Raw genomic sequence first — 24624 nt, forward strand, 5'->3', positions numbered from 1 at the left:
AATTTGAAAATAAACTCTTTTCAACAGCAGCTCACCCCTACATTCCCCTCAAACTTCATTTACTTCACACTGTTAATATAAGAATTATGATTTCTCTTACAAATCACACTATGGAACAGTCATGCTACTGATCCACATGCACTGAAGTTGTCACTGTCAAATAAATAAGCTGATGAGAAAAGCAATTTTTGCTTAAAACAATTAAAATACAGTAATTTTAAGTATAGATAAAACAAAGCTGGAAACTACATCAACTAAGTCTCCACAAAACTTACTTGTGTATTATATATTTAAAATTTTTCACCCTAAGCATAAAATGCTGCCTGCAATATCAACATAAAAAGTCAATGAGACATCTAATTGTTCTGATACTGGTGGACATTTTGTAACTGGAGAAGATGTATCTGAAACATGTCCTAGCCTCTGCAGTCATGAGAGCAAAAGGGAGAGAGCTACCTCCTCATTCATCAGAACAGGGAATCAAGACCCCTCTTCATGGTAGAGTAGAAAAGAGTAGGAGCAAGAGCACAGCACAGTGCATGAAGCCTATGTGATGATAGCAGCCCTGCCTCACAGACCAGCAACATCAGACCACCCTCAGATCTCTCCTCCTGGATTGCTGCCACTTCCCAGATTTCTCCGTTTCCACCTCAGCTCTCCCCACAAAGCTACTTCAGTCTGGAAGGTGCTGCATCCAGACCTTCTGTATTCCATGCTGACTCCAAGTACATGCAGGCAGTACTCTAAGCTTTTCTGACCTTAGTCTGGCTAATCCCGTTGTCCTTCAGACTTTGATCATCTCCCCAGCATAAAAGTACCATGCCCCTGCTTCTTTCAGATATGGCCCACAAGCACTGCCTGTGTCCATTTGCAAGGCAGCTTCTTTCACAGAGTTACAGAGAACCTGGATATTTTTTTGCATGGGTCACAGGATAGACCTGTGCACAGAAAGGTAGTTGTTGGGGCAGGTCAAAGGAAAGAAGGTCTTGGGAAATAGATGGAAAAGGCGAATACAGGTAAGATTAGGGACCTGGCATCATATCCTTTTTTAATTTCAGCATCCTCTAAAATCAGCTCAGAAAACATTTTTCCCCTTAACTTCTATCATACCTCTTTTAAAAACATGTGGCTCTCCAGGAATTTGTTCAGCTTTCCCCCAGTGCCCAACATAATTCAACTACATATTCAGAAAAATAAACCCAAATTCCATCAGTAATGAACTCATCCAATTAAGCTTTCATGTCAGGTTGAAACAAATGAAAGATTAATATTATCACTTCTTTTTTTTTTTACTCAAAAATTATAGCATGTACTGAAAATGTGAAATACTCTAACACCTAGAAGCATATTTGCTCTGTCAACACACATCAGTGTGTACCGATACAAGAATTATTATATAAAGAAAATACTAAATATTTTAGGGGAACTGTGAAATGAAGAAGTGGGGTTTTTTCAGGAAGAAAGATTTAGTAAAATCTGAAAATACTTCTGGAAAATGTGACCTCACCTACTCTGTGGAACAGCAAAGAGAATTACTTCATGATACTAAAATTACATAGCAGAGTCCTCCAAAAGGATATGAGGCTATTCAGCTCTGATGCATAGCACAGGGAAACACAGGGAAAACATAGGGAAAAAGAAACATTATAAATAATAACATTTTTGACAAATATGACTTACAATTTCCAGCAAGTACCGGATTTCATTGGAACATTTTGGTTTCAATAACATGTAGCTTACTGTGCAGCAGCAAATCCTAGCAGAAAAGGGGTTGGAGCCAACCCCCAGCACAAGGCCTTGGATGTCAAAAGAGCAGGCTAACAGGTGAAGTTCTCCCAGGGGCAGCCCTGCATGGGGCACAGGCTTGCTGAGCTACATCTAGGGAGAATCACGCACCCAAGAACAAGACTGAGAACAGTCAGATTCTGGGAACACAGGTGCTCAAGGCAGGAAGCACTGAGGACAACTATTCCTCCTTAGTGAGTCAAGGTGCCAGTCACTGCTGGCTGTCCTTTGGGATGAAGGTAACAGTGCCAACCAACAGTGAATGCATACCCCACACATGCAGAAAAATCATACTCAAACCCTGTCTTCATCAGCTACAGCCTGGGCTTACCATCTTTGGGGTGACAACCCTCAACTCAGTGGCACCAAAAAGGGACAAGACCTGAAAATTCAATCTTTTGCCATTGGCAATCCACAATTCACTGTATTAAAGTGGCGACTGGAACTCATGTTCTTCCAAGACAGCATGTCCACCTCAAGCCACACAGCTACTCCCACTCTCTAAATCTTAGACATGCCACTGCACTAACTTTTGGCCCAAATTCTGGGCCATTGAAAACCACAGTGTCTGAGGTCCTTCATGTATGTCATCTTTTACATTCCAAGAAAAACAGTAGCATAATTACCATATCACAAGCAGCATTGCTCTAAGTAACAGTAAAAAATCCAGGCACCCAGTGCTGAGGCTCACGGTCTCAAGATGTGAATCAATAGCTCCTCACACACAACAAATGAGGAATCCAGTGAAGATAGAAGGAGGACTTTGCCATGCATTGTGCTGTCATGCCTACAACTCTCTCCAATCCCTGTTCTCATCACTGAACCCCTCATCAAAGGGGTACCCTCCAGAAGGATGGCCTTTTCTTCCACTAGGTCAGTGGTTATCAAGATGCTGGCAACCCAAGGGTAAATCCTCTGGTACATATTAAAATTAACTTTTTCCATTGGCCTTTTGTTTATCTAGGTGAATTTCTTAATCTACTTTACCACTGAGAAAAAAAAAAAAGGAGGGTCAACAGAGGGAAAATGGATCAGCCATGACTGGGACCAGACTGCTTCTTTCAGCAGCAGCCCTGGCTTAACATAATGGTGACCCTACAACAACAGCACACACCTTCAACAACTTCAAGACATGTATTATCCCCATTTTATACATAAGAGTCTAGAACTATTTTCATATTATCTAAGTGCAACATTGCTATCACCCTCTATTAGAGCAAAACTGGATCAAATGTTGACAGTTAAAAAAAAAACCAACAACTTGAACATAAAAACAGGAAAAAGTCTGCCGACACATCATCTTCATATTTATATTATTTCAGTTTCACTGCAACAACCAGTACATAAAAACCAGAGACTGTTCCTTTCACAAGGAGACATTTCAGGGTAGGCTGCATTCTGGTGTTGCTTTTGCTTGTCAGTATGTCCTTAAAATTAAAGGGCAGGATCACGCATCAGGGTAAAAAAAGTGCATTTTAAAACACATGCAAAAAATATGAAATCTTTGATATTTTATGGTCAAACATCTGCTAAACTACTACTTTCCTTCAATTATGGGATTCTCAAAGCAACAATTATACCTATTTTCCTCAGAATTTGGGGGACATAATCAGTACTACCAGAAATCAACACAGTGTCTCTATATATATATCTTCATGTTTTGCCAATGTTGAAAATGAAAAATGACACAAGGACATTGACTAAATCCACTAAATCTCCAGTTTGCCAGCTCCTAGCACTTTCTAATATTCAATCCTGTTTGTTAGCTAGGAATCCATTTCTTCGCGGTGTTGAGCATTTTCAGTCTCTGCTGACTTCTGGAAATCCAGGTCACTCTGTGTTTCCTGTGTCTTCTCTCTCAGTCACTAAGACAAGCACTAAAGTTACTCCCTCATTGTGAGGAGATCAAAGGAAGTAAAAACTTTCTCTTTGTCCCAATACTTCCGTATCTTGGAATACACTGAGAGGGACAATGTTGGGTTCTTTTCCTCCTCAGGAGGAAATTGAACCTTTTCTCCTGAATTTTTTTTTGCTATAAATCAGATAGAATCTGGAAACTTGACATCCTGGCATGTTGCCCAGCCATGAAGATGAAAGCAGAGCTTTATCCACAAGATCACAAGGTACTGAAAAGCCTTCTGTATGTCATCCAGCTTTTCCATATCTGAACCAAAGTAGGCAAATCTCATTCAATCAAATAAACGAAGAAAGCTCTGCCCATATCCCAATAGATTTTCAACCCCACATGAATGGGTTAGATAGAAGACCTGAAGGAAGAGACACTACTTGTATCCTGGAGTCAATACTGGCTTGGACTTCATGGCTAAAATACTGCTACTATTTAGGGCTTCCTGTTCCTGCCCCAAAGGATTGCAGATTTTTTCCACACTCGCATGGTGTATGTTGAAATGGAAAGGAACCAACCCCAGCATGTGCTCTGGCCATTGCTTCACTTTTAGGAAACACTGGTTGGAATTTCCATGGCCAGAAGGAAAAATAAACACTGAATTTCCAACATCTAAAGCCAGGTTTCTAATTGCTGTTAGGCTATTGCCATAATAATGATGAGCCTTTCAGAGCACTAGCCTGAGGTGCTGAGCTCCAGAAGGAGCTGAGGGCACTGAGGGCCACCAAGTCCAGCACCAAGTTTTAAGTTTCTGCCAATACTTCCTATTTTCTCAGCTTATCAGGCCACAAGCCTGGGGGCAAATCATGGGATGGGAGGAATACAGGAAATATAACTGATGGGAAAACAAGAAATTGTCACCTGTACCTCTTGCTGGGATGGGGGAGCCACTCCCTCTCATCTTAGCCCCATCCCTCAACCTTAAAAGACAGAAAGTCCAGCCAGTGCTGTCCTCTAGCTCTAAGTAGGCATCAGTATTGTCAAGGAAGGGATCTGCTTGGAAAGGGGTTTGTAAACTGAGGGGTCTGAAATATATCCTAATAGGAACACTGATTTAAAACATGCAATAAATATCAGGCTAATACTAAACAACTTCAGGGATCATCTGCACAGTCCACTTTAGAGGCAGGTGTGAAGGAATCCAGGAACCATTATAGAGCCAACACCTGAAGGACATTCCTTGGCCTTTAATAGGTGCCTCTGTCAAGGCTCAGCACAGCAGCAAAACCCTCCCTAGTCTGATTCAATGTGACAACAGCAGTTGAGTTGCATTATTTTGATTACAGGAAGACTCACACTCCCACAGCTTCTTGGCTAAAACAAGATATATCAAAACCACTGATAGACCCTCACTGAGGGAAATTGTGTAAATATTTCTGATGGCATTTAGGGCAGCCTTCTATTCCTTTTTCTCAGGAATAAGGCACAGTAATAATCACTGAATAGAGCAGAGGAGGCTGTTCTGGGAACAAAGTCCTCAGAAGTGATAATGCAATTGTTTTAATAGTATAACTACACATTTTTCATTCCATGCTTGGGATTAGTGAGTGTTTTATGACAGGTGCTTTTCTGAACAGCACACCTTCAGTGCTCTTGCCTGGAAAAGGCTGGTGATAAGCAGCTCTCACCAGACATTTCCATCAGCCAGGAAGATAGTCCAGAGATCAGAAGAATGAGAGCCAAGAGCTCACCAGGGACCAGATACCACACATAACCTTCTCAAGCATGAAAACCTGCCACAGATTGCACAGAACAAGATAAAACCAGCAGATTTCAGAACAGCCACAAACAGTAGGATAGTCAGAAGTCAGAAGGTAAGTAATTTAAGCAAAATTATTCCACCAAGTGTGAGAAACTGTCTGCTCTTTTATGAGAGATCTCATTGCCAGAAAGTCTTCTAGCACCAACACATACATCTCTTCAGAAACTTCTTGGAGGATAGTAAAAATAGGAGAAAGAATAATGTGGGGGTTTTGAACATTACTCAGTATAAACCAGCACTGGATAACAAAATCTTATCTTTCAAGGCATTACAAGCCAAAAGTATTAGTCTGACCATGCAGTTGTCAGTATAAGGACTTTACAGATGAAAAAGAATGACATGATTAGCCTCTGTGAGCATTTTTAACATGTAAATTCAGTATCTCTCTAAAACAAAAAAGGCACACCTAGAGGTAAAACCAGGCAAGTGCAAATAACTACAAGGCTAAGAAAGAGAAACAAAAACCAGTCTTCTCAGGATGTGAAGATGTTTGCCGAGCTTAAATCGCGTGTTATCTTTGAAGGTTCAGTAACACTTGCTCAACACCAAAAATGTCTTTTATATTTTAGCTTCCTTCTTAGGAAGCTTGTAATAGGACTGGAAAGGATACAAAATAAGTTACAGGCTTAAACTTTGCTATACATATTCTCCTATCAAAGCACTAAACCTTACACATATCATGGGACAAACAGATATTATTAATTGTTTTAGTTGTTTTCCATTTTAGGCACATCTTTACCTGAATATAACAAAAATACCTTAGACAAAATTTACAGTAGCAATTTTGCAAACCAAGTATGATTTATTTTAAGCATGTCTTAAATTACCCTGTTTAACTTTGTTGCAGTTTGAAAAGCCATGTAATTTTTCTAAACAAAACGTCTTTTATACATTGTTTCATTTCAAACAGAAAGCTCACAATCACAAAAATTTACAATTAATAAAAAAATTATGAGTATCATGTTACCTTTCATTTCCTAAACTAAGTTTATTTTCTCATAAAGGAATATGAATGCTTTTGAAGTGGTCTAGGAATAATTTTAGTGGGTTTTATGGAGAGAAGTCATAGAAGGAGGTTATCATCCGGCCTTTAAACAAAATCCTGAGAAAGCCCCACATTAATATGTACAAAAACCAGAATCTTATTAATCATTTTGTTTGGGGGCTCAAAAAACCAGAATTTTCTTGAGCGCAGTTAATGGTCATTCTTGTTTCTGAAGAAACATATCACAAATGATCAACTAAAATGCAACACATAATTCAATAACAGGTAAGTGCTAAAGACTTTTCCAAGGTGAAAATGAGTGGGAGAAGGGAAGGAAAGGACACACAGATACAAACCACCATCCATAGCAAGGGGTTGGAACTTCCCAAGCTCAGCACAAGATACTCCTTTTCTTCCTGTCTTGTTTTTAACCAGAGTGAAGGGCTGAGCTTGGCAAGACAGAACATGGCAAGAAAAACAAAAATCACAACTCAACACCCCATGGAGAACTTCTCTCCAACCAACCACAGTGAAGGACCAGAACCTTTGCAAAGAGATTCAGCAGTGTTAAACAACAGGGCATAGACTTGATGGAGAGATCAGGAATCAATGCAAATCTGCAGGCCAGTTCAACCAAACTGTAATAATACAAACTGCATTATTCACAACCATGCCACATAGAAAAGTCCCCAAAAAATAACATCTTGTTTTGCTGAACTATTGCAGCAGGAAGAAAACCATAGTTTGAACACTAAGAGAAGTTGTTAGGAGCATAATACAGTTTGGTGTTATAAAGTGATATATAATTCCAAAAGGATGCGTTACCTTCTGGGGGAGTTCCAACACTGTTCCCAAGTCCCAAAATAGCAATGCTGTGATTCCTTGGTTCCAGCATCATTGCAAACTCTTCTCCTCTTTCCCAGTGTGGTACTTTCACAGGCTCCAGATGCACATTTTCCAAGCCATCTTCCTGCAGGGCACTGAACATATATTTGATGGCTGCATCCAGACTTTTCGAACCACTGAGTCTAGGACCTATGGTATCGGCAAAAACTGCTAATCTTTCATAGGATCTGTTCTGAGCCTTTCCATGAACTGCAAGATCAATAATAGCCTTAGCAATGTCAGTATAACCGGCTATCTCATTTTTAATGTCTTCAAATGATTTTGGGTAACTGCCGTTTCTTCTTAAAGATTTCCCAGCATACTGTGGTAATAAATTCATGAGAAATATTATGAATAAGTACTTCATTTTTTTCTCTTTTTTTCTTTTCCACAGATGGCCTGTTGGAGAGGCAAAAAGAAAAAAGTATTAAAAAAATCATACAGCTACGAACAATACTTTTTGGTTTTTTGGATTGGCAGACAGAAATGAAAATAAATCAGTTTATCATGAAAATGCTTTGATCAGAACTATCAGGAAAGTAAACTCAACTTGAAGACACAATTACTGAAAGCAAATGAAAAAGATATTTAGACCACTGGACACAATCTTTGTTGTGGTATTTAGAAATATCCTTGGAATGCTGCATCACTTTAAATAATCACATTCTTCACTGAATCAAAATCCAGGGCTGCTTCCATGCAACAGGAGCTTTGTATCTCCTTTCTGCTAAGAGCAGGAATTGTCACATGTCTATACACAAAACATCAGACAAAAGCTTTTCTTAAACCATTCATGAATAAAAGTGATTCTTAATTTTCCTACTGCACTAAAAACATGTAAGAGTGATTTAGATCCAATGCCACCAGTGTCCTGGTTTCAGATGGGATAGAGATAATTTTCTTCTTAGTAGCTGGTGCAGTGCTGTGTTTTGGATTCAGCATGAAAATAATGTTGGTAACATGCTGATATTTTGGATGTTGCCAAGTAGTGCTTACCCTCAATTAAGGACTTCTTAGGGTCTCATGCTCTGCCAGTGAGGAGCTGTACAGGGAGGGAGCACAGCCAGGACAGCTGACCCAAAGTGGCCAAAGGGATATTCCATACTGTGTTCAGTACACAAACTCGGGGAGTTGATTGGAAGGGACTGATCACTGCTCAAGGATGGGCTGGGCATTGATCAGCAGCTGGCGAGCTGCATTGTGCATCACTTATCCTGTGTTTTATTTTTTAATTACTATTATAATACTTTATCATCATCATCATCATCATCCTTTACTTCTCTTCATCTATTAAACTGTTCTTATCTGAACCCAGTTGAGAATTTTTGTACTTCTTTTTCTGTGTCTCCTTCTTGCATCACTGAGGGGTTAAGTCATGCCAGAGTATTAACAAGTTTTCTTCAGATCCTGTTCCCCTTTCAGGGCTTTATCCCACAGGACTCATATCAAGAAAATCTGTGAAGACGACAAAATCTTCTCTTCTGAGGTCCAGTGCTGTGATCTTGCTTTTTGACCTGCTCTTAGGATCCTGAATTCTATTATCTCACAGACACTGCAGCAAAGGCTGCCTTTGACCTTCATATGACAAACAGCCCTTCTGTGCTTGTATGAATTCCATTAGAGCACCTCTCCTTGCTGACTTCTCTATAACCTGTGTCAGACACCTCCTGCATTGCTTAAAACCTGCTGTGATGACCCTCCAGTAGATCTTGGGATGGTAAAGTACACCATAAGCATCAGGGCTGTGAATGAGAAGCTACTTCTGGCTGTCAAGGCCTCATCTACTTGTTTCTCTGATCAAGTGGCTTAGAGCATACAGCTACTACAAAGTCACCCATACTGGTCCGCCCTTTAATCCTTATCCATTCGCTCTCAGTTGGTTCATCATCCATCCCCAGCCAGAACTCCAAGAACTACAGTTGTCCTCTCACATAGAGGTCAACTCCGTCTCCTTTTCTTCCCAGTCTGTCCTTCCTAAAGGGCATCCATTGCACTATCTCAGTCATGTGAGCTATCCTTCCACACCTCCATGATCCCAGTGAGATCACAGCCCTGCAACTGCACACAGATTTTTAAATTCTTGTATGTATTCCCTATATTGTGTATATTAGTGTACAGGCACTAAGAAGTAACAGATTCATCAATGGAAAGAGAAGAGGCAACCCACAACATTTATGAATGCTTCTGATCAGCTCCCAAAAAGGGGTCTGACCCACCAGGCAAGCATCCATAAGACACTGAAAACTGGCTGTGAAATGCAGAAATAAGATACAGAAAGAGCAAAAATTTCTAGGATCTATAAACCATCAGAATTCATAAACAAACAAAAACAACCCAATACCCACAAAAAAGCATATGTAAGCATTTTGGAGTTACCGTGCCTAGCTTGCATGATAACCAACACAAATTTCCAGCTTTCCACAGGCTGTTACAGGTCTTTTCAGAAACAGCAACTTAAACAATAGCTTTAGCAATGTAAAAATATTAAGCTATTCTGCCTTTCAAATGTCCCCCAAACTTGAGCAGAAGGAAGCAGTAAGTTCTTCACAGTGTAGAATCATTTTCCCAAAAGAACAATAAAAATAATTTCTGATTTCATTTATGAATGGTAAATCTATCACAGAGATTTCATCTCTCTCTGTGAGACAGACAGGGCAAAGGTCTTACACAACCAGGAGCAGAAGACTTGGGTTATCTCAGGACAGTGCCTGAGAACTGCAGAATGCCTTTTATAGTCTGACTTACTGTTTATTTGTGGTTATACTACACACAGGGTATTGGTATATTTTTATTGCTATGCTCTGCACTTTCCCTATTTTCTTTCCCTTTGGACCGGTTAATTACATGCTCACAGGCATACTCAGTTAGAGACATCAGTAATTTTTTCAGGATGACCATGCTCATTCCCTGATTTTTGCCAAGTTCATCATGCACAAAGAAGAAAGCTAGATAATCTCATTTCTGCCAAAAGAAACTGTTGCTGAATGGAATAAGACAACTACTTTGGAGAGTTAGTTTCAAAACCCTAAGGTGTGGCGTTTTGATAGTTTAAGGGTTTGCAAAATCCACCAGACAAAGCTGATACACTTAGCTATTACACAGAAAACATGGGGGGATTGTTTAATTAGCATTGACCGCCTCAAAGAGCCCTCAGCTACAAACTTCATGCATTTTTTCAATGGAGAAATGAAGCTGCAGTTATCATAATTCCCTTAACTACAAAATGCTTTCTTTGTTCTTCCTGGCCTCACTCAAAACCAGCAGCATCCACACTCCAAAGTCTGCCTCAGAGGAGCTGCATTTAAGAGCTACACTTCTTCCAGGAATTTCCCACTGAACATTGAGAACAGATACATTTCCACAGCTTTTGTGGATGCAACATACCTCTGCCTCACACAGCATTTTACTACCTGCCTATGTATTGTAAGAGGATCATAACTTAATTCAAACCCTGGGAAAGAACACAAAAATGGGAACGTAATTTATTGTGCTTTCCTTGAATAGTCGAGCATAATCTGTTCAAAAGCAGCTATCAGAAATAATTCCCTGCTAGGTAAAATAACATCATACTCGGACAGCAATAGAGAAATCACTCCACTGCTATATCAGGGAAAGAATTGCACATCTCTTGCCGCAGTCTCTACAACTTTAAGTTCATCATCCCCAGTGAATTATCTAGAAAAGGGAATTAATAATTTTTGCACATCTGACTAGTTAAGACTCAGCAAATGAACATTAGAGTGCCAACCAAAATAATACAAAATAATCATCATCATCATCATCATCATGGCTAGGCTTCGCGAACAAAGATTTGAGAAGGGCACTACCCATGCTTGCTGCAAGCGTGCTGGTGGCTAAAAAGGCCGATACGGGATAGGCAGGTCCGGTCACTGTTCCTGAGGCAGATAGGGGCCATCTACTTGTAGCAGTAAATGGATCTATACACAGAAGGAATATAGCTCACAGAAGAGAGACTTCATCCTGCAAAATCCTTGCAGCACATTTCAAAGTGGAAGTCTGGAGCAAGGAAGATACACCCTTGGTGGAGGAAAACCATGTTAAGGAGCACTTAAATGAACTGCATATCTAAATCCATGGGGCCTCATTGGGGTTACCCACAAATATTGAGAGCTGGCTGATGTCATTATTAGGCCACTCTCCATTATATTTAGAAGGTCATGCCACTCCTATCTTCAAGAAGTGAGATAAAGGAAACTACAGACCTGTCAGCCTCACATCAAGCTCTGGCACAGGGACAGGAGAAAAGTCCTGGAGATTACTTCCAAACATACAAAGGACAAGAAGATAACTCAGAATCATTAGCATGTATTTACCATGGGGAAACTGCACAGTCTACATGATACCCTTCTAGGACAAAATTGCTGGCTTGCTCTAAGAGGGGAGAGCAGTGGATATTCTTTCCCTTAACATTAGTAAGGCAGTTGACGGTCTCCCTAAAGGTTTCAGGGAAGCTGATGAAGTACAGGTTGGATGAGCAGACAGTGAAGGGGGTTCAAAATTGGCTGAACAATCAAGCTCAGAGGATTTTCCTTATTTGTGTGACATCTAGTTGGCAGATGTGGTGTCCCCTAGAAGTCCATACTCACTCCAGTACTTTTATAAATCTCCATTAATTAACTGGATGCTTAGACAGATTGTGGCCTCAACAGACCGGCAGATGACATGAAGGTGCCTGTGTACACGAGGGTTGTGCTGGCACTCAGAGTACATGAGGAAACAGGCAGGTAGGAACCTTATAATGTTCAAAAGCCCTGCATCTGGGGAGGACTAACCCCCATGTGCTAAGACACATGGATGTCCAGCTGGGGACATCCAGTTGGAAAGAAGCTTGGTAGAGAATGAGTCAGCAAAGCAACCACATGTTGGCAAGGACCAACAGCCTGCTGGGCTGCACGTTAGGAGTGTTGCCAGCAAATGGAGGGATGTGATCTTTCCCCACTACTCTGCGTTTGTGAGGCCACAGGTGGAGTATTCGTTCATTTCTGGGCTTCCAAGTACAAGAGACATGGACATACCAGACAGTGCAACAAAGGGCCACAAAGATGATTAAGGGACTAGAGTGTCTATCCTATGAGGAGAGGCTCAAAAAATTGTGACTGTTCAGCCTGGAGAAGAAAAAGACTGAGGAAGGGTTTCACCACTGGTAAATACCTGATGAGAGGGAACAAAGAAGACAGAGCCAGGCTCTTCCAACAGAACTAGAGGCAATGGACTGAAATCAAAGGAAGCAAAGTAGTCTTTTTCCAGCTCAAAGGAGTATGAAAGAGAATGAAATGTACAGCACAACACTATGCTGGTAGTGCTGAGGGTGTCATAAGATATGTTTAATAGCAGCTACTTGAAGGATGCTCCTACCTATTGCCTGGGCAATTTGCCTGTCGCTTACTGCTGTCTTTGATGCCAAAGGGCAAGATCATCGAGTCCTTCATCTTTTAATGATGCCCATATAGAAAAGAAGTTTAGCACACCCAATCTGTAACCAGACTAACTGGTGTTACCACCATTAAAATCATTACAATATAAATTCCTTAAATGTTAAGATGGAAGAGAATGAGAGAGAGAGGACAAAAGAATCTCTCATATGAGAACGCTGTCTACAGCAATCAGATAACAGAAAGAAGAGCAAAGGGCACAAAAATAGGATTAATGAAGTTAGAGCACTGATTGTTCTCTAGTGTGGCAAAGTTTTCCCAAAATCCCAGCTGAAAATATAGACAAAAGGATACAGAGAGTTCACAGGAGCGATGGTTATGGGAAATGGAGGAAAGAAAACAATAAATTGAGGATATTAACCACTTAATTGCTAGAGATCTGCTATATCTGCTATCTATATCTATCAGTTTCCTAACCACATTCCATCTGATTTTCCTCCAAGGAATGTAGGAAATCTTAAAATCACACAGTGGTTTTGATGACATGAGAATAGACTGAAAAGCCCTAGGGTAACAAACTCACATGCTACAGAGTGATGTCTGATACATATAATAGCACTGGAAAAAAGTTTGTTGTGACAGCTGTGGAGTAGGATGGCTGGAAGGCTAGGTGAACTTGCAAAATGAGGAGATTTCTGCCTAAAAATAAAGTCATAGAGTTCTTCCATCACTTATAAAGATGAGGAGGATAGGGGGACAAGCTTTATGAAGCAAAAAAGCAGACATCCCTCAAAGACTGCTTTTCCAGAATTTTCAAGATTTCTCATCTGTGAGAATATTTAATCAGTTGGAAAATCTTGGGTTTGGGAACACACACTGTCAAAGCCAGTGTTTACATTACAAAGTCCTTAAAATTAGCCTTTTTACATCTAAAACTAAGGAAAGGAAGACTACAACACAATATGGACATAAGACTTTGAACAGTCTTATCACTTAGATCAAAAAATGTAAAACACCAAAGGAAATACCTGAGCTGTTTTACCTTTACCAGCTTCCCAAGAACTGTTTTGATTTGCTGCAACTGAAGATGACTACTGAAATCCTTTAAAAGGTGTGACCTATGACCATGTAGGCTCGAGTAGTGATATTGACTTATGTAGACAGAATAGGAAGTGAAAAGTTTAAAAAAGTCTAAGGGTTAAGACAGAGATCAAAATTCATAGCCTATTTATAGTCAGTATGGGGGAAGTACTATAGCTTAACATAGGAAGGAAGCAGCAAAAGGAGCCACTCTTCCCTCCTTCTTCACCTCCAAGGCTCAGAATAATAAAAGGCTACCTCGATACAACCTTATTGAGTAGCTCCTGCTAAAACAGATGGCAATAATCCTGAAGAATCGCACCACAATCCATGTGCAGAGTACTGAATCAGCAAAGCTACAAAAGTGATCAGTCAGCTACTTCCCTAAGAAGCAGTGACAGCCAAGACAAAAATTAAGTTAACAATAACAAAAAAACCCACAACCACCAAACAATGCCTGGGCCATGTAGCAAATGATATTATTCTTCTTAATGAGCATGGAAAATACAAATAGCTCTCAAAAGGGAGAACATTATCTTTTCAGACGCAAAAGACAGGAATTCAGCTGGATTTTTAGATGAGAACAACTGAATAGAACAGAAACATTTAATGAATGGAAGGGAGTTAGGAAATGATGACACCAAAATAGAGTATTGTTCATACTAGAACAAATGCCAAAGTACATAGCTAAAGTCAGGTGATGGTGTTGAAAGGCAGCTGAGGGAAGGGTAGGAAAGATCTGGACAATTCAATCAAAACATATGAGAATAGGGCTGCATTCATATTACCCGTTATTTTTATGCTCAACTTCTTTTGAGTCCACAACTATTGCCCTACTGTAAAATCAAGACAGGTTGCCTTCCAACATAGAATGACCGGCTTATGAAAAGAAATTAATATATTCACACACATCCACTCAGAGAATGTTAGTGGCATCTTTCTAATTAATGGAACCTTTCTTGATTGTAAAGCCTCTTGGAACAGACATGTATCTTCTGTCTTTTCACAAAATTCCTAAATAAGTGAGACACAAACTCTTCAGAACTGCATATTTTTCTTTCAGCTTTTCCTATGGGTGAAAACCACTCTCTTTTTATTGAAGCAACATAACCACAGAAATCTTCTCTTACTACCTCTTTCGCACTTTCTGTATATTCTTATTGGAGGAGATGAATCAGGCTGAGGAAAAGAATAGAATACACAAAAGAGAGAAAGAAGAGGCCACAAATTAATGGACATCAAAGACAAGAATTGCCATCAAGGCACAATATTTCTAACACCCAAAATTCTAAACTAAGTTTCTTTTTGAAAACATGTTCAACAAGACACTTTATATCCTGTATTTATTGAGTTAAATTACTCCCACGGTACTGATGCTAAATATTTTCTTTCTGAGTTTTTACTGAAAGACTAGTAGACTACATCCAGCCAAATAATGATCCTTATCTTTTCAGCAGGAGAAAGCCTAAAACAGAAGGTATGAGCCATTAGCAAATATCAAGCCATATCTCTGGATAACAAACACTCCAAAGCTGTAAAATTGATTGATGAACATTGTAACAGGAGCGAACCAAATTCTGTTGACAACAGGCAGTGCAGGGCTGTTACTGTCAAAAGCTGGGCTGCCACCCCTATGAAAGCCAAAAGGAATCAAATTGCCATGTATCTGACACTGCCAGAGAGCTGGTGCTCCTCCAAGCAGCATTCTGGCAGAATGCTACAGAACATGTGTGCTCTACGGTGCTCCGTATTTTGGCCAGACAACACAAACATTGTCTCCTTCCAACAATGAAATAAATTACATAATGGAGTGCAACAGGCCAAGATTTCTGATGAAGTGACCTGTCTGGCCTTAACAAAATGATCCCAGATGATATTTGCACCCACATACATTATGTACCACTCCAGAATTAGAAACTCTTAAATTAAATTCTTAGCATTTTCATACATGACAAGAATAATATGTCTCTACGACCACATACGTACAAAGCACTTTTTGCCTTGTACATGAAACAAAATTTTTCATTTTAAGTCAAGTTCAGAGAAGAGTTATGCACATTATTAAACACTTCAAAAAAGACCAAAAAAAGACAACAGCAACATTTTCAGAAGTATCAAACCATTTTAGCTATTTTACTCCATACAGCTACAATCCCAATGTACACACTATGAACAGCACCACAGTTCCAAATTAAGTCAATAATTATTCAGCAATGCTGAATATAAGATATGTAAGAATATTAGTAAATAAAATTTCCCAATTAAAATAACCGTAACTTTTCTAAACATCTTTTTTATTTGTCAGGTTTTTTCATTCAGTCTTTCTCTACAGTCACAAGAAAAGGTATGTTTCTCATACTGCTACAGTAACAACATTCAAGGGGTTTCGTGAAGCTGAGAAATCTGGCAAACATATTGCTAGACTCGTTAAGAACTGATATCTTAGTGTTTTCCCTCCTTATTGTAGGATACACCCACCTCTCCAGAGAAACAAAGGATGAATTTGTAAATACAACTATATGAAAAAGGCACAGCATCAAGAATGTCTCACTACGATTGACAGAAAAACAATCTTTATGACACACACATTACTTACGTTAAGGGTGGGAAAGGATATTAATCTCAATGAGATACGAAGCACGTCATTTATGATTTCATCATGTTCACCAGAGCATAATACTGGTACTCAAATATCATACTGTATTCCAACATTTCAACATCAGAAACAAGTTGCTACAGTGACAATGCACATTTGGGGCCACCATCCCACTGAGGACTGCACTGAAATGGGGGGAAAAAAACGAGCTTAAAAAGTTTAAAGAATGAAGTCAAAGAACAGGAAGATAAATATGCTTGACTTAAAGAGCTTGCGATAAAACAGTTTTTCAGCCAATATTGAGAAAAACATTAGTAAAACTAGACATCTTTCTGATGTGGAGGAAAGCTCCAACGCCACTTTTTCATCAAAGCTACTCCTCAGTGCAGCATACATTTGATTATGGAGCACTACAGTTACTATGCATAAGGCACTTCTGATTCTGTATTTAACTTTTAGTTACGTTTTACTGCCATTTAAAGACAAAGAATTATCAAAACACTTGGCTTTGCAGGACAAAAAAGTCAGCTATGACAGAAAACATCTATCAGTTTTAACTTTTTTTAATGTTAAGCAATGTTCAACACATTCCAGTTATCACCAGGGTCTGCAGTGCTACGCACTGCACAGACACACTGAGACACACATGCCTTACAACTACAAACAGACAAAACAGACAAACAACTGGAAGAGGAGTGACCCAGAAGTGGCATCTCCAAGTGACATCTCCAAGTGATTCCGTTGCCACAAGGAAGACATTTCAATTAGCATGACCACTTGGCCCCATTCTTCTGAAACTACCAGAAGATAGAATAAACACACCAATTTCACACAGAAGACAGTGACAGAATGTGATCAACCCTACCTCTGCAAATGTTGACATCTCTCTGACTTTGCACTGATATGATTCTGACACTGCAACTGAACAATACGCAGAGACTAAATGATGCCAAGAAAGCATGGGAGGAAACAGAAAAGACAGAAGTGTCCTCCTAGGTCTTAAATATTTCTGCACAGTTCACATTGCATAAGGCAAAGCTAACACACAATTTTCACACTGGCCATCTTTGAAAAAAACAACTCATCAGCACTGCCAAGAACACACCAAGTTCATGTAAGTGACTACACCTGAGCCCAGGAGGTATACAGGGACTTCAGCCAAGGAGAACCCAGAGAGCCCACAGCTCCACTTCATACCCCAGTTGCTCCTCCTGTCCTTCTGCTATTGCAGGTGACAGCCACAAACTCCTGGGTTTGCTGGACACATTATGCCTGGTACACAATAAAAAGTGAAGCTGTTTAGACACTCTTTAAATTGCTATTTACATGCAGTGTTATCAAACTGGGCAGGGATCTTAATACAGGTATTAAGACACCCCCAGTTTTTATCCTACCTCCTAAGTTGCCTTCTGCAAGCACAGCTTTGGGAATGTGGCCTTAAAGTGTTTCTAGTCACAAGACCAAACACTGACAAGACAAAAGCTTGCAGAAACAACGCACTTAGGGCACTCCGATTTATTGGTAAAGGTTGATTTTCAAACCCACATATTTGCCCTGTCATAACTGCATAAAATTCAGAGGGCTTTATCTACAGCATAAGTAAAGAGACCATTTAACATTTGGGGCTCTGGTGTCACTAATATGAGGCAAAAAGGGAGTTTTGCACCCTTCAGATGTTGCAAGAGTAAGTCCCTTCACGAATTAAATGCAGTTCCAAGTGAAATGTAAGCAACTTCAGGGTTGCTTACGCTTGGTTTCCCTTTTATCACATATATCAGCTTGCAAGCAGAGGCAATTGATGAGGCAGAGTTTACATGAAGTTACCCCTGTTTCTTCATTCAGAAGCGGCCAAGTAGTCCTCTTTGACTTCTTGATGAAGCACTGATCCTTTCAGGATGATTGTCTCACCACACGTACCTACACTTCCATGATTTCCATAATAGGGTCATTTCTCAGAAAGCTCTTCTTTGAAACTACTTTAAATCCAGGGCAAGACAAACAGTGCTTTGGGCAATGAATTATTTATCAGTCCTGCTCCCTGATGACAACTTCTCAGTTATCCATTGAAACAGATCTGATGGCAACAATAATTCTACACCATTTAATCCATGTTTAGCAACAAGCCCTACTTGTTGAGTACAAAGTATGTAGATATGAACAACTGGAAAGCAGCCAAGGTCAGCAAGAAGCCTACATTTCTTAAGTTTACTATCCTATTTAATTCTTAAAGCTTTTTTTTACGCAAAGTTACCTTCTGCTTTCAGAAGAACTGCCGAGCTTACACAGACCACCACCACAGTTGCAGCAGCACTTGCAGAAAACAGCCCAGCTGTTACCATACCACAGCTGAAAATGTTTTCCAGGAAAAAAGCAATTAGCTTTCATCCTTCCTATGGCAGTCATCTATTGGGACAGGCATGTAAGACAGCATGGTTCATTTTGGTAATTCTGGGCGGTTGCACTAGACAGGTGCCTACTCTTATTATTATTTATCCAGTGTGCATCTGTTTGTTTTTTTTTTAATAGCGTTCACATACTGATAAGATCCCAATAGTTATTTTTATATAACATTCTTCAAAGGAACTTTCCCATGCTCCCATTCCTGTCTACAGTTGCTCAACCAGACTGCGTGTTGTGGATTTTCAGAAAAGAGCCATCAGAGAATCATAGAATAATTAGACTTGGTGGGCATCCTTAAAGGTCACTTAGTCCAACTCCTCTGCGAAGAGCAGGAACTGCGTCAACTAGATCAGGTTGCTCAGAGCCCAATCCAACCTGACCTTGAATGTTTCCAGGGATGAGACATCTACTACCTCTCTGGGCAACCTGTCCTAGAATTTCATCACGGTCAGTGTAAAAAATGTCTCCTTTATATCTAGTCTACCTCTACTCTCTTTTCATTTAAAACCTTTACCTCTTGCCCTATCACAACAGACCCTGCTAAAAAGTCTCTCTCTGTATTTCTTATAAACCACTTTTAAATACTAAAAGGCTACAATAAGGTCTGCCTGGAGCCTTATCTTCTACAGACTGAACAACCCCAACTCTCTCCTCTGAATACATTTATTTCTAACAGCAAAAATGCATTGAGAACAAAAGCAACAGAGAAGTACCATGTCTTCCAACACTACAACAAGGAAAAACCAAAGGAGATACAGCAGCATGTGAAAGGTGAGAAAAAAAATTAGAAAATTAGAAAATTTGTATTAGAAAATACTACTGCCCCAAAATGTAACTGTTCCGACTTTAGTAAAGCCTTGAAAACTGTAAATGTGTGATTTTGGGACTGACAAGAGTGTGATGTATACCACAATGATGAGCTAGCTGAGAAGGATGCACCATAATCACAAGAAAATTGCACTGGTTTAAGCACAAAACAAAAAAACCAAAACCAAGCACATAAATGTTAGATATGCTTTATAGACACATATGTTGTGTGGATTTTAACTGCTGGGTTTATCTCCTGACTTAAAGTCAGGATCAGCAAAACAGGACCTACTTTGTACACTTTTTTTATGCTTCTACACTAAACAAAACTCACCACACGATCTGGATAGAAAAAATAGGATATATCACTATTGATACTGATAGCTTGTCAAATAAAGCTGAAAAACGCATTGACTTCTTTCAGTCTAAAAGCTTAAACCATAGAGCAACTTTCACAAATTTGTTTCATAAACAACATTAGATGGGAGAGCATGATGTGGGGGAAAAAATCAGTTCTAGTCATGACAAATCCCCAAACTAGACAAAGCATAGAGTCTTGTTCACTTATGACACAAAGCAGCTTACACTGCTGTGTCAAATTTATTACCTTTACTCGAAACCAAAATTCTGGGTCAAAACCCCAGACCTACTTTGAGAAGTGAGAGGACTGCTAACAGAAACACCACTTAGCACTGGGCTTATACTCTAGAGAAAAAAATCTGCAAGAGTTTTCAGCTGCCCCGCTTCCAGACATAAACACAGAAAGGTAACCATACTATTCTACCCATCTCTTTTTCCACTTAAAAAATTCATTGCTTGAATCAAAACTTAGAAGGGAAGCTGAAGGCACTCCTGTCACCTGCTGTGAGCACAGCAAGGTTTTAAGAGCTGTTTTGACACTCAGCCTAAGCTGTTCTCTCCAAGTTTCTTCCAATTTGACCACTTTCTCCTCTTTCATCATCAGATTTCCTGGAACAGTCCAAAATTGGACAACTACCAAAAAGCCCTGTATGATCCAGCGTATTGGATACCCTGCATTTGGCTATGCCAGGTCTTTTTAACAATTGTACTGTACACCTCTTCTCCGGGGACACCCCCTTGTCGCGGGGGAGAAGCTTGCGTGCCCTCATGAGGTTGAGAGCTATGCTGGAGGTGGTTTGTGCCACCGGTAGGGTCTCCCATGCCAGAGAGGTCTCAGCTGAAGGGTCAGACAAAGTGTGTCCACGGGCAGGATGGGCTCGCTAGCCATCTGGCAACCATCCTAGGAGAAGGACAACTCCAACCCCAAACCCGGGCAGATGGAGCTCGCTTAGCCCTGTAAGGCCATTCATCTAAGAGAAGGATACTCTAACCAAACCTACGTCCTGAGGCATTCGCTGTCACCATCCAAGCTCACTAGGCCGTGGCAGATGAACCTTAGGAGTAAAGGGTGGGGCCAGTTCTGTGCACGCTGTGCCTCACCTAAAAAATCCATTGCGCAGGCTTGAAGGGTTCACCCACATTGCAAAGTCCTGTAGCAACAGGTGAGGGTCGAAAACAGCAGGTGATAGGAAGGAGCTGGAAGCCGCAGACCCAACCCTGCATGCAGGCGGTTCAGGATATGGGTCATTAGAGACTTGACCCCGGAGATGACAGTCTCTTGCGGCAGCATCCTGAATGACCAAGCAGCCTTTTCTAGGGACAGCATTGCTTGCTCCACACGGAGAGGGGCCTAGCAAAGGTGGCCTAAACAAAGCTCATCTCCACACCCGGTTGGATAACCGCGGCCAACTGGCATCTTCCATGCGGTCAAACAAAAACAAAGAGATTTCAAAGGCATACACCTGTCTGCAAAGGTGTGCTCAAACTAGCACTCGCATATTGGAACATCAGAACCATGCTTGATACTGGGGATAGTGGATGTCCTGAGCATCATCCTGCTCTAATTGCCCACGAACTGTCACGGCTCAATATTGACATTGCTGCTCTCAGTGAAGTTTGTCTTCATGAGGAAGGCAGCCTTAAAGAACATGGTCCTGGCTACACACTCTACTGGTCAGGCAAACCCAAAACCGAAAGACACCTTTCAGGAGTTGGCTTCATGATTAAAAACTCCATTGCCTTCAAACTTGAAAATCTGCCGACAGGTCATTCCGATCGCATTATGTCCTTACGCCTCCCTCTACACAACAGGCAACATGTTGTTCTTTTTAGCATATATGTCCCAACTCTCCAAGCTGACCCAGCGGAAAAAGACAAATTCTACACAGACCTGGACCGCCTCACCCAAAATGTTCCTGCAGATGATAAGATCATAATCCTTGGTGACTTCAACGCCAGAGTAGGTAAGAATTCTGAAGCCTGGAAAGGAGTCCTGGGCAAGCATGGCACTGGAAACTGCAACGACAACGGACGCCTCCTGCTAGCGTTTTGCGCAGAACGGCAGCTCACCATCACCAACACTATCTTTCAACAGAAAGACAGCCTGAAGACAACCTGGATGCATCCTCACTGACTATATCTTAGTACAACAGAGAAATGTCAGTGATGTCCATCATACTCGAGTGATGCCGAGTGCAGAATGTCAAACAGACCACCGCCTTGTGCGCTGCAAACTTAACCTCCACTTCAAGCCCAAACCTAAGAGAGGCGGCATTCCAAGGAGGAGGCTCCAAGTCAGCAATCTTCAAACAGCCACAGTGAGAGACAGCTTCCAGGGAAACCTTCTAACTAGACCTAAAGATAATCCCATAGATCCCTCTCCTGAGGCGCTTTGGCAACATTAAAAGTTGCATCCTGCAGTCCTCTGAAGAGTCCCTAGGGTTCTCCTCCAAGAAAAACAAAGACTGGTTTGATGAGAACAATCAAGAGATTCAGGAATTGCTGAAGAAGAAGAGAACTGCTCACCTAGCACACCTTGCTCAGCCATCTTGCCATATAAAAAAAGCCGCCTTTCGTCTTGCATGCAGCAAGCTCCAACAGAAACTTTGAGACATCCAGAACAAATGGTGGCTCGACCTAGCAGAAAAGACACAACTATGCGCAGATTTGGGTGACCAAAGAGGATTCTATGAGGCCCTGAAAGCAGTGTACGAACCCACACACCAGGTTCAAAGCCCCCTACTCAGTGGAGATGGTCAACTGCTTCTAACAGATAAAACCTCCACCCTGAACCGATGGTCTGAGCACTTTCAGACTCTCTTCAGTGCCAACCGTGTAGTCCAAGGCTCAGCAATTCAGCACATTACACAACAACCGGTGAAACATGAATTGGATGCAGCCCCTACTATGGGAGAGATACTCAAGGACATACAACAGGTGAAAACTGGCAAGGCAGCTGGGGTTGATGGAATTCCACCTGAAATCTGGAAGCATGGAGGTCAAGCACTCCATGCCAAATTCCACGAGCTTGTTGTGCGTTGCTGGGAACAAGGGGAACTACCACCAGATCTCCGTGATGCAGTCATTATCACCCTGAACAAGAAGAAAGGAGAAAAATCAGACTGCTCAAATTACCGAGGTATTACTTTGCTCTCCATTGCTGGTAAAATCCTTGCAAGAATACTTCTGAACAGATTAGTACCCACTATTGCAGAAGATCTTCTACCTGAAAGCCAGTGCGGTTTCAGAGCCAATAGGAGCACCACAGACATGGTGTTTGTTCTCAGACAACTGCAAGAGAAGTGTAGGGAACAGAACAAAGGTCTCTATGTAACCTTTGTTGACCTCACCAAAGCTTTTGACACTGTGAGCAGAAAAGGCCTGTGGCAGATCTTGGAACGTTTAGGATGTCCCCCCAAGTTCTTCAAAATGATCATCCTGCTACATGAGGATCAGCGTGGACAAGTCAGATATGGCGATGCACTCTCTGAGCTCTTTCCAATAACCAATGGTGTGAAACAAGGTTGCGTTCTTGCACCAGCTCTATTCACAATCTTCTTCAGCATGATGCTCCAAAGAGCCACAGCAGACCTCGATGAAGAAAACGGCATCTACATCCGATATCGTACCGATGGAAGCCTATTCAACTGAAGGCGACTGAAGGCCCACACCAAGACCCTGAATCACCTTCTCCGCGACCTGCTTTTTGCTGATGACGCCGCCCTCGTTGCTCACACAGAAGCAGCTCTGCAGCGCTTCACATCCTGCTTTGCAGAGGCTGCTGAGCTTTTTGGGCTGGAAGTCAGCCTGAAGAAGACAGAAGTTCTCTACCAACCTGCACCTCAAGAAGTCTTCCATCATCCTCACATCACCATAGGCAATTCAGAGCTTAAGTCAGTCCAGCAGTTCACCTATCTGGGAAGTATCATTTCCTCAGACGGTAAGATTGACAAAGAGATAGACAACAGGCTAGCAAAGGCATACAAAGCCTTTGGAAAACTCCATAAAAGAGTCTGGTGCAATCAGCATCTGAAGAAAAGTACAAAGATTAGTGTCTACAGAGCCATTGTACTGTCTACTCTTTTATATGGGTCTGAATCATGGGTCATCTACCGCCACCACCTGCGGCTTCTTGAACACTTCCATCAGCGCTGCCTCTGTTCAATCCTAAACATCCACTGGGCTGATTACGTTACCAATGTGTCTGTTCTTGAACAGGCAGGGGTCAGCAGTATCGAGGCCATGCTGATGAGAACGCAGCTGCGCTGGGCAGGGCACGTCTCCAGGATGGAGGATCACCGCCTTCCGAAGATTGTGCTCTATGGTGAACTCGCCACCGGCTGCCGCAAGAGAGGAGCCCCGAAGAAGAGATACAAGGACTCCCTGAAACAACACCTCAGCCTTGGCCATATTGACTGCCACCAATGGTCCACTCTGGCCTCCAGTTGGGATTCATGGAGACACACCATTCACGATGCTGCTGCTTCCTTTGAGAATGCATGGAGAGTCAGTCTTGAGGAGAAAAGACAACGCAGAAAGAACTATTCCTTGCCAATGTCACCTAGGGAGGTGTTTCGCTGTGCCTTTTGTGACCGGACCAGCCTATCCCGTATCAGCCTTTTTAGCCACCAGCACGCTTGCAGCAAGCGTGGGTAGTGCCCTTCT

The 24624-nt window shown here is 41.3% G+C and overlaps 1 protein-coding gene across 1 annotated transcript in view; it reads right to left on the reverse strand.

Annotated features, from left to right (window-relative positions):
- Positions 1-24624, reverse strand: part of CPQ (carboxypeptidase Q) — a 159671-nt gene that overhangs the window by 128591 nt on the left and 6456 nt on the right. Inside the window, exon 2 of the mRNA XM_071554112.1 lies at positions 7264-7722. Coding sequence (XP_071410213.1) covers positions 7264-7690 — 427 coding nt within the window. The 5' untranslated portion in view covers positions 7691-7722. The remainder of the gene's footprint in view (positions 1-7263; positions 7723-24624) is intronic.

Source organism: Pithys albifrons, chromosome 4, assembly GCF_047495875.1.
Source record: "Pithys albifrons albifrons isolate INPA30051 chromosome 4, PitAlb_v1, whole genome shotgun sequence".
Classification (NCBI taxonomy): domain Eukaryota; kingdom Metazoa; phylum Chordata; class Aves; order Passeriformes; family Thamnophilidae; genus Pithys; species Pithys albifrons.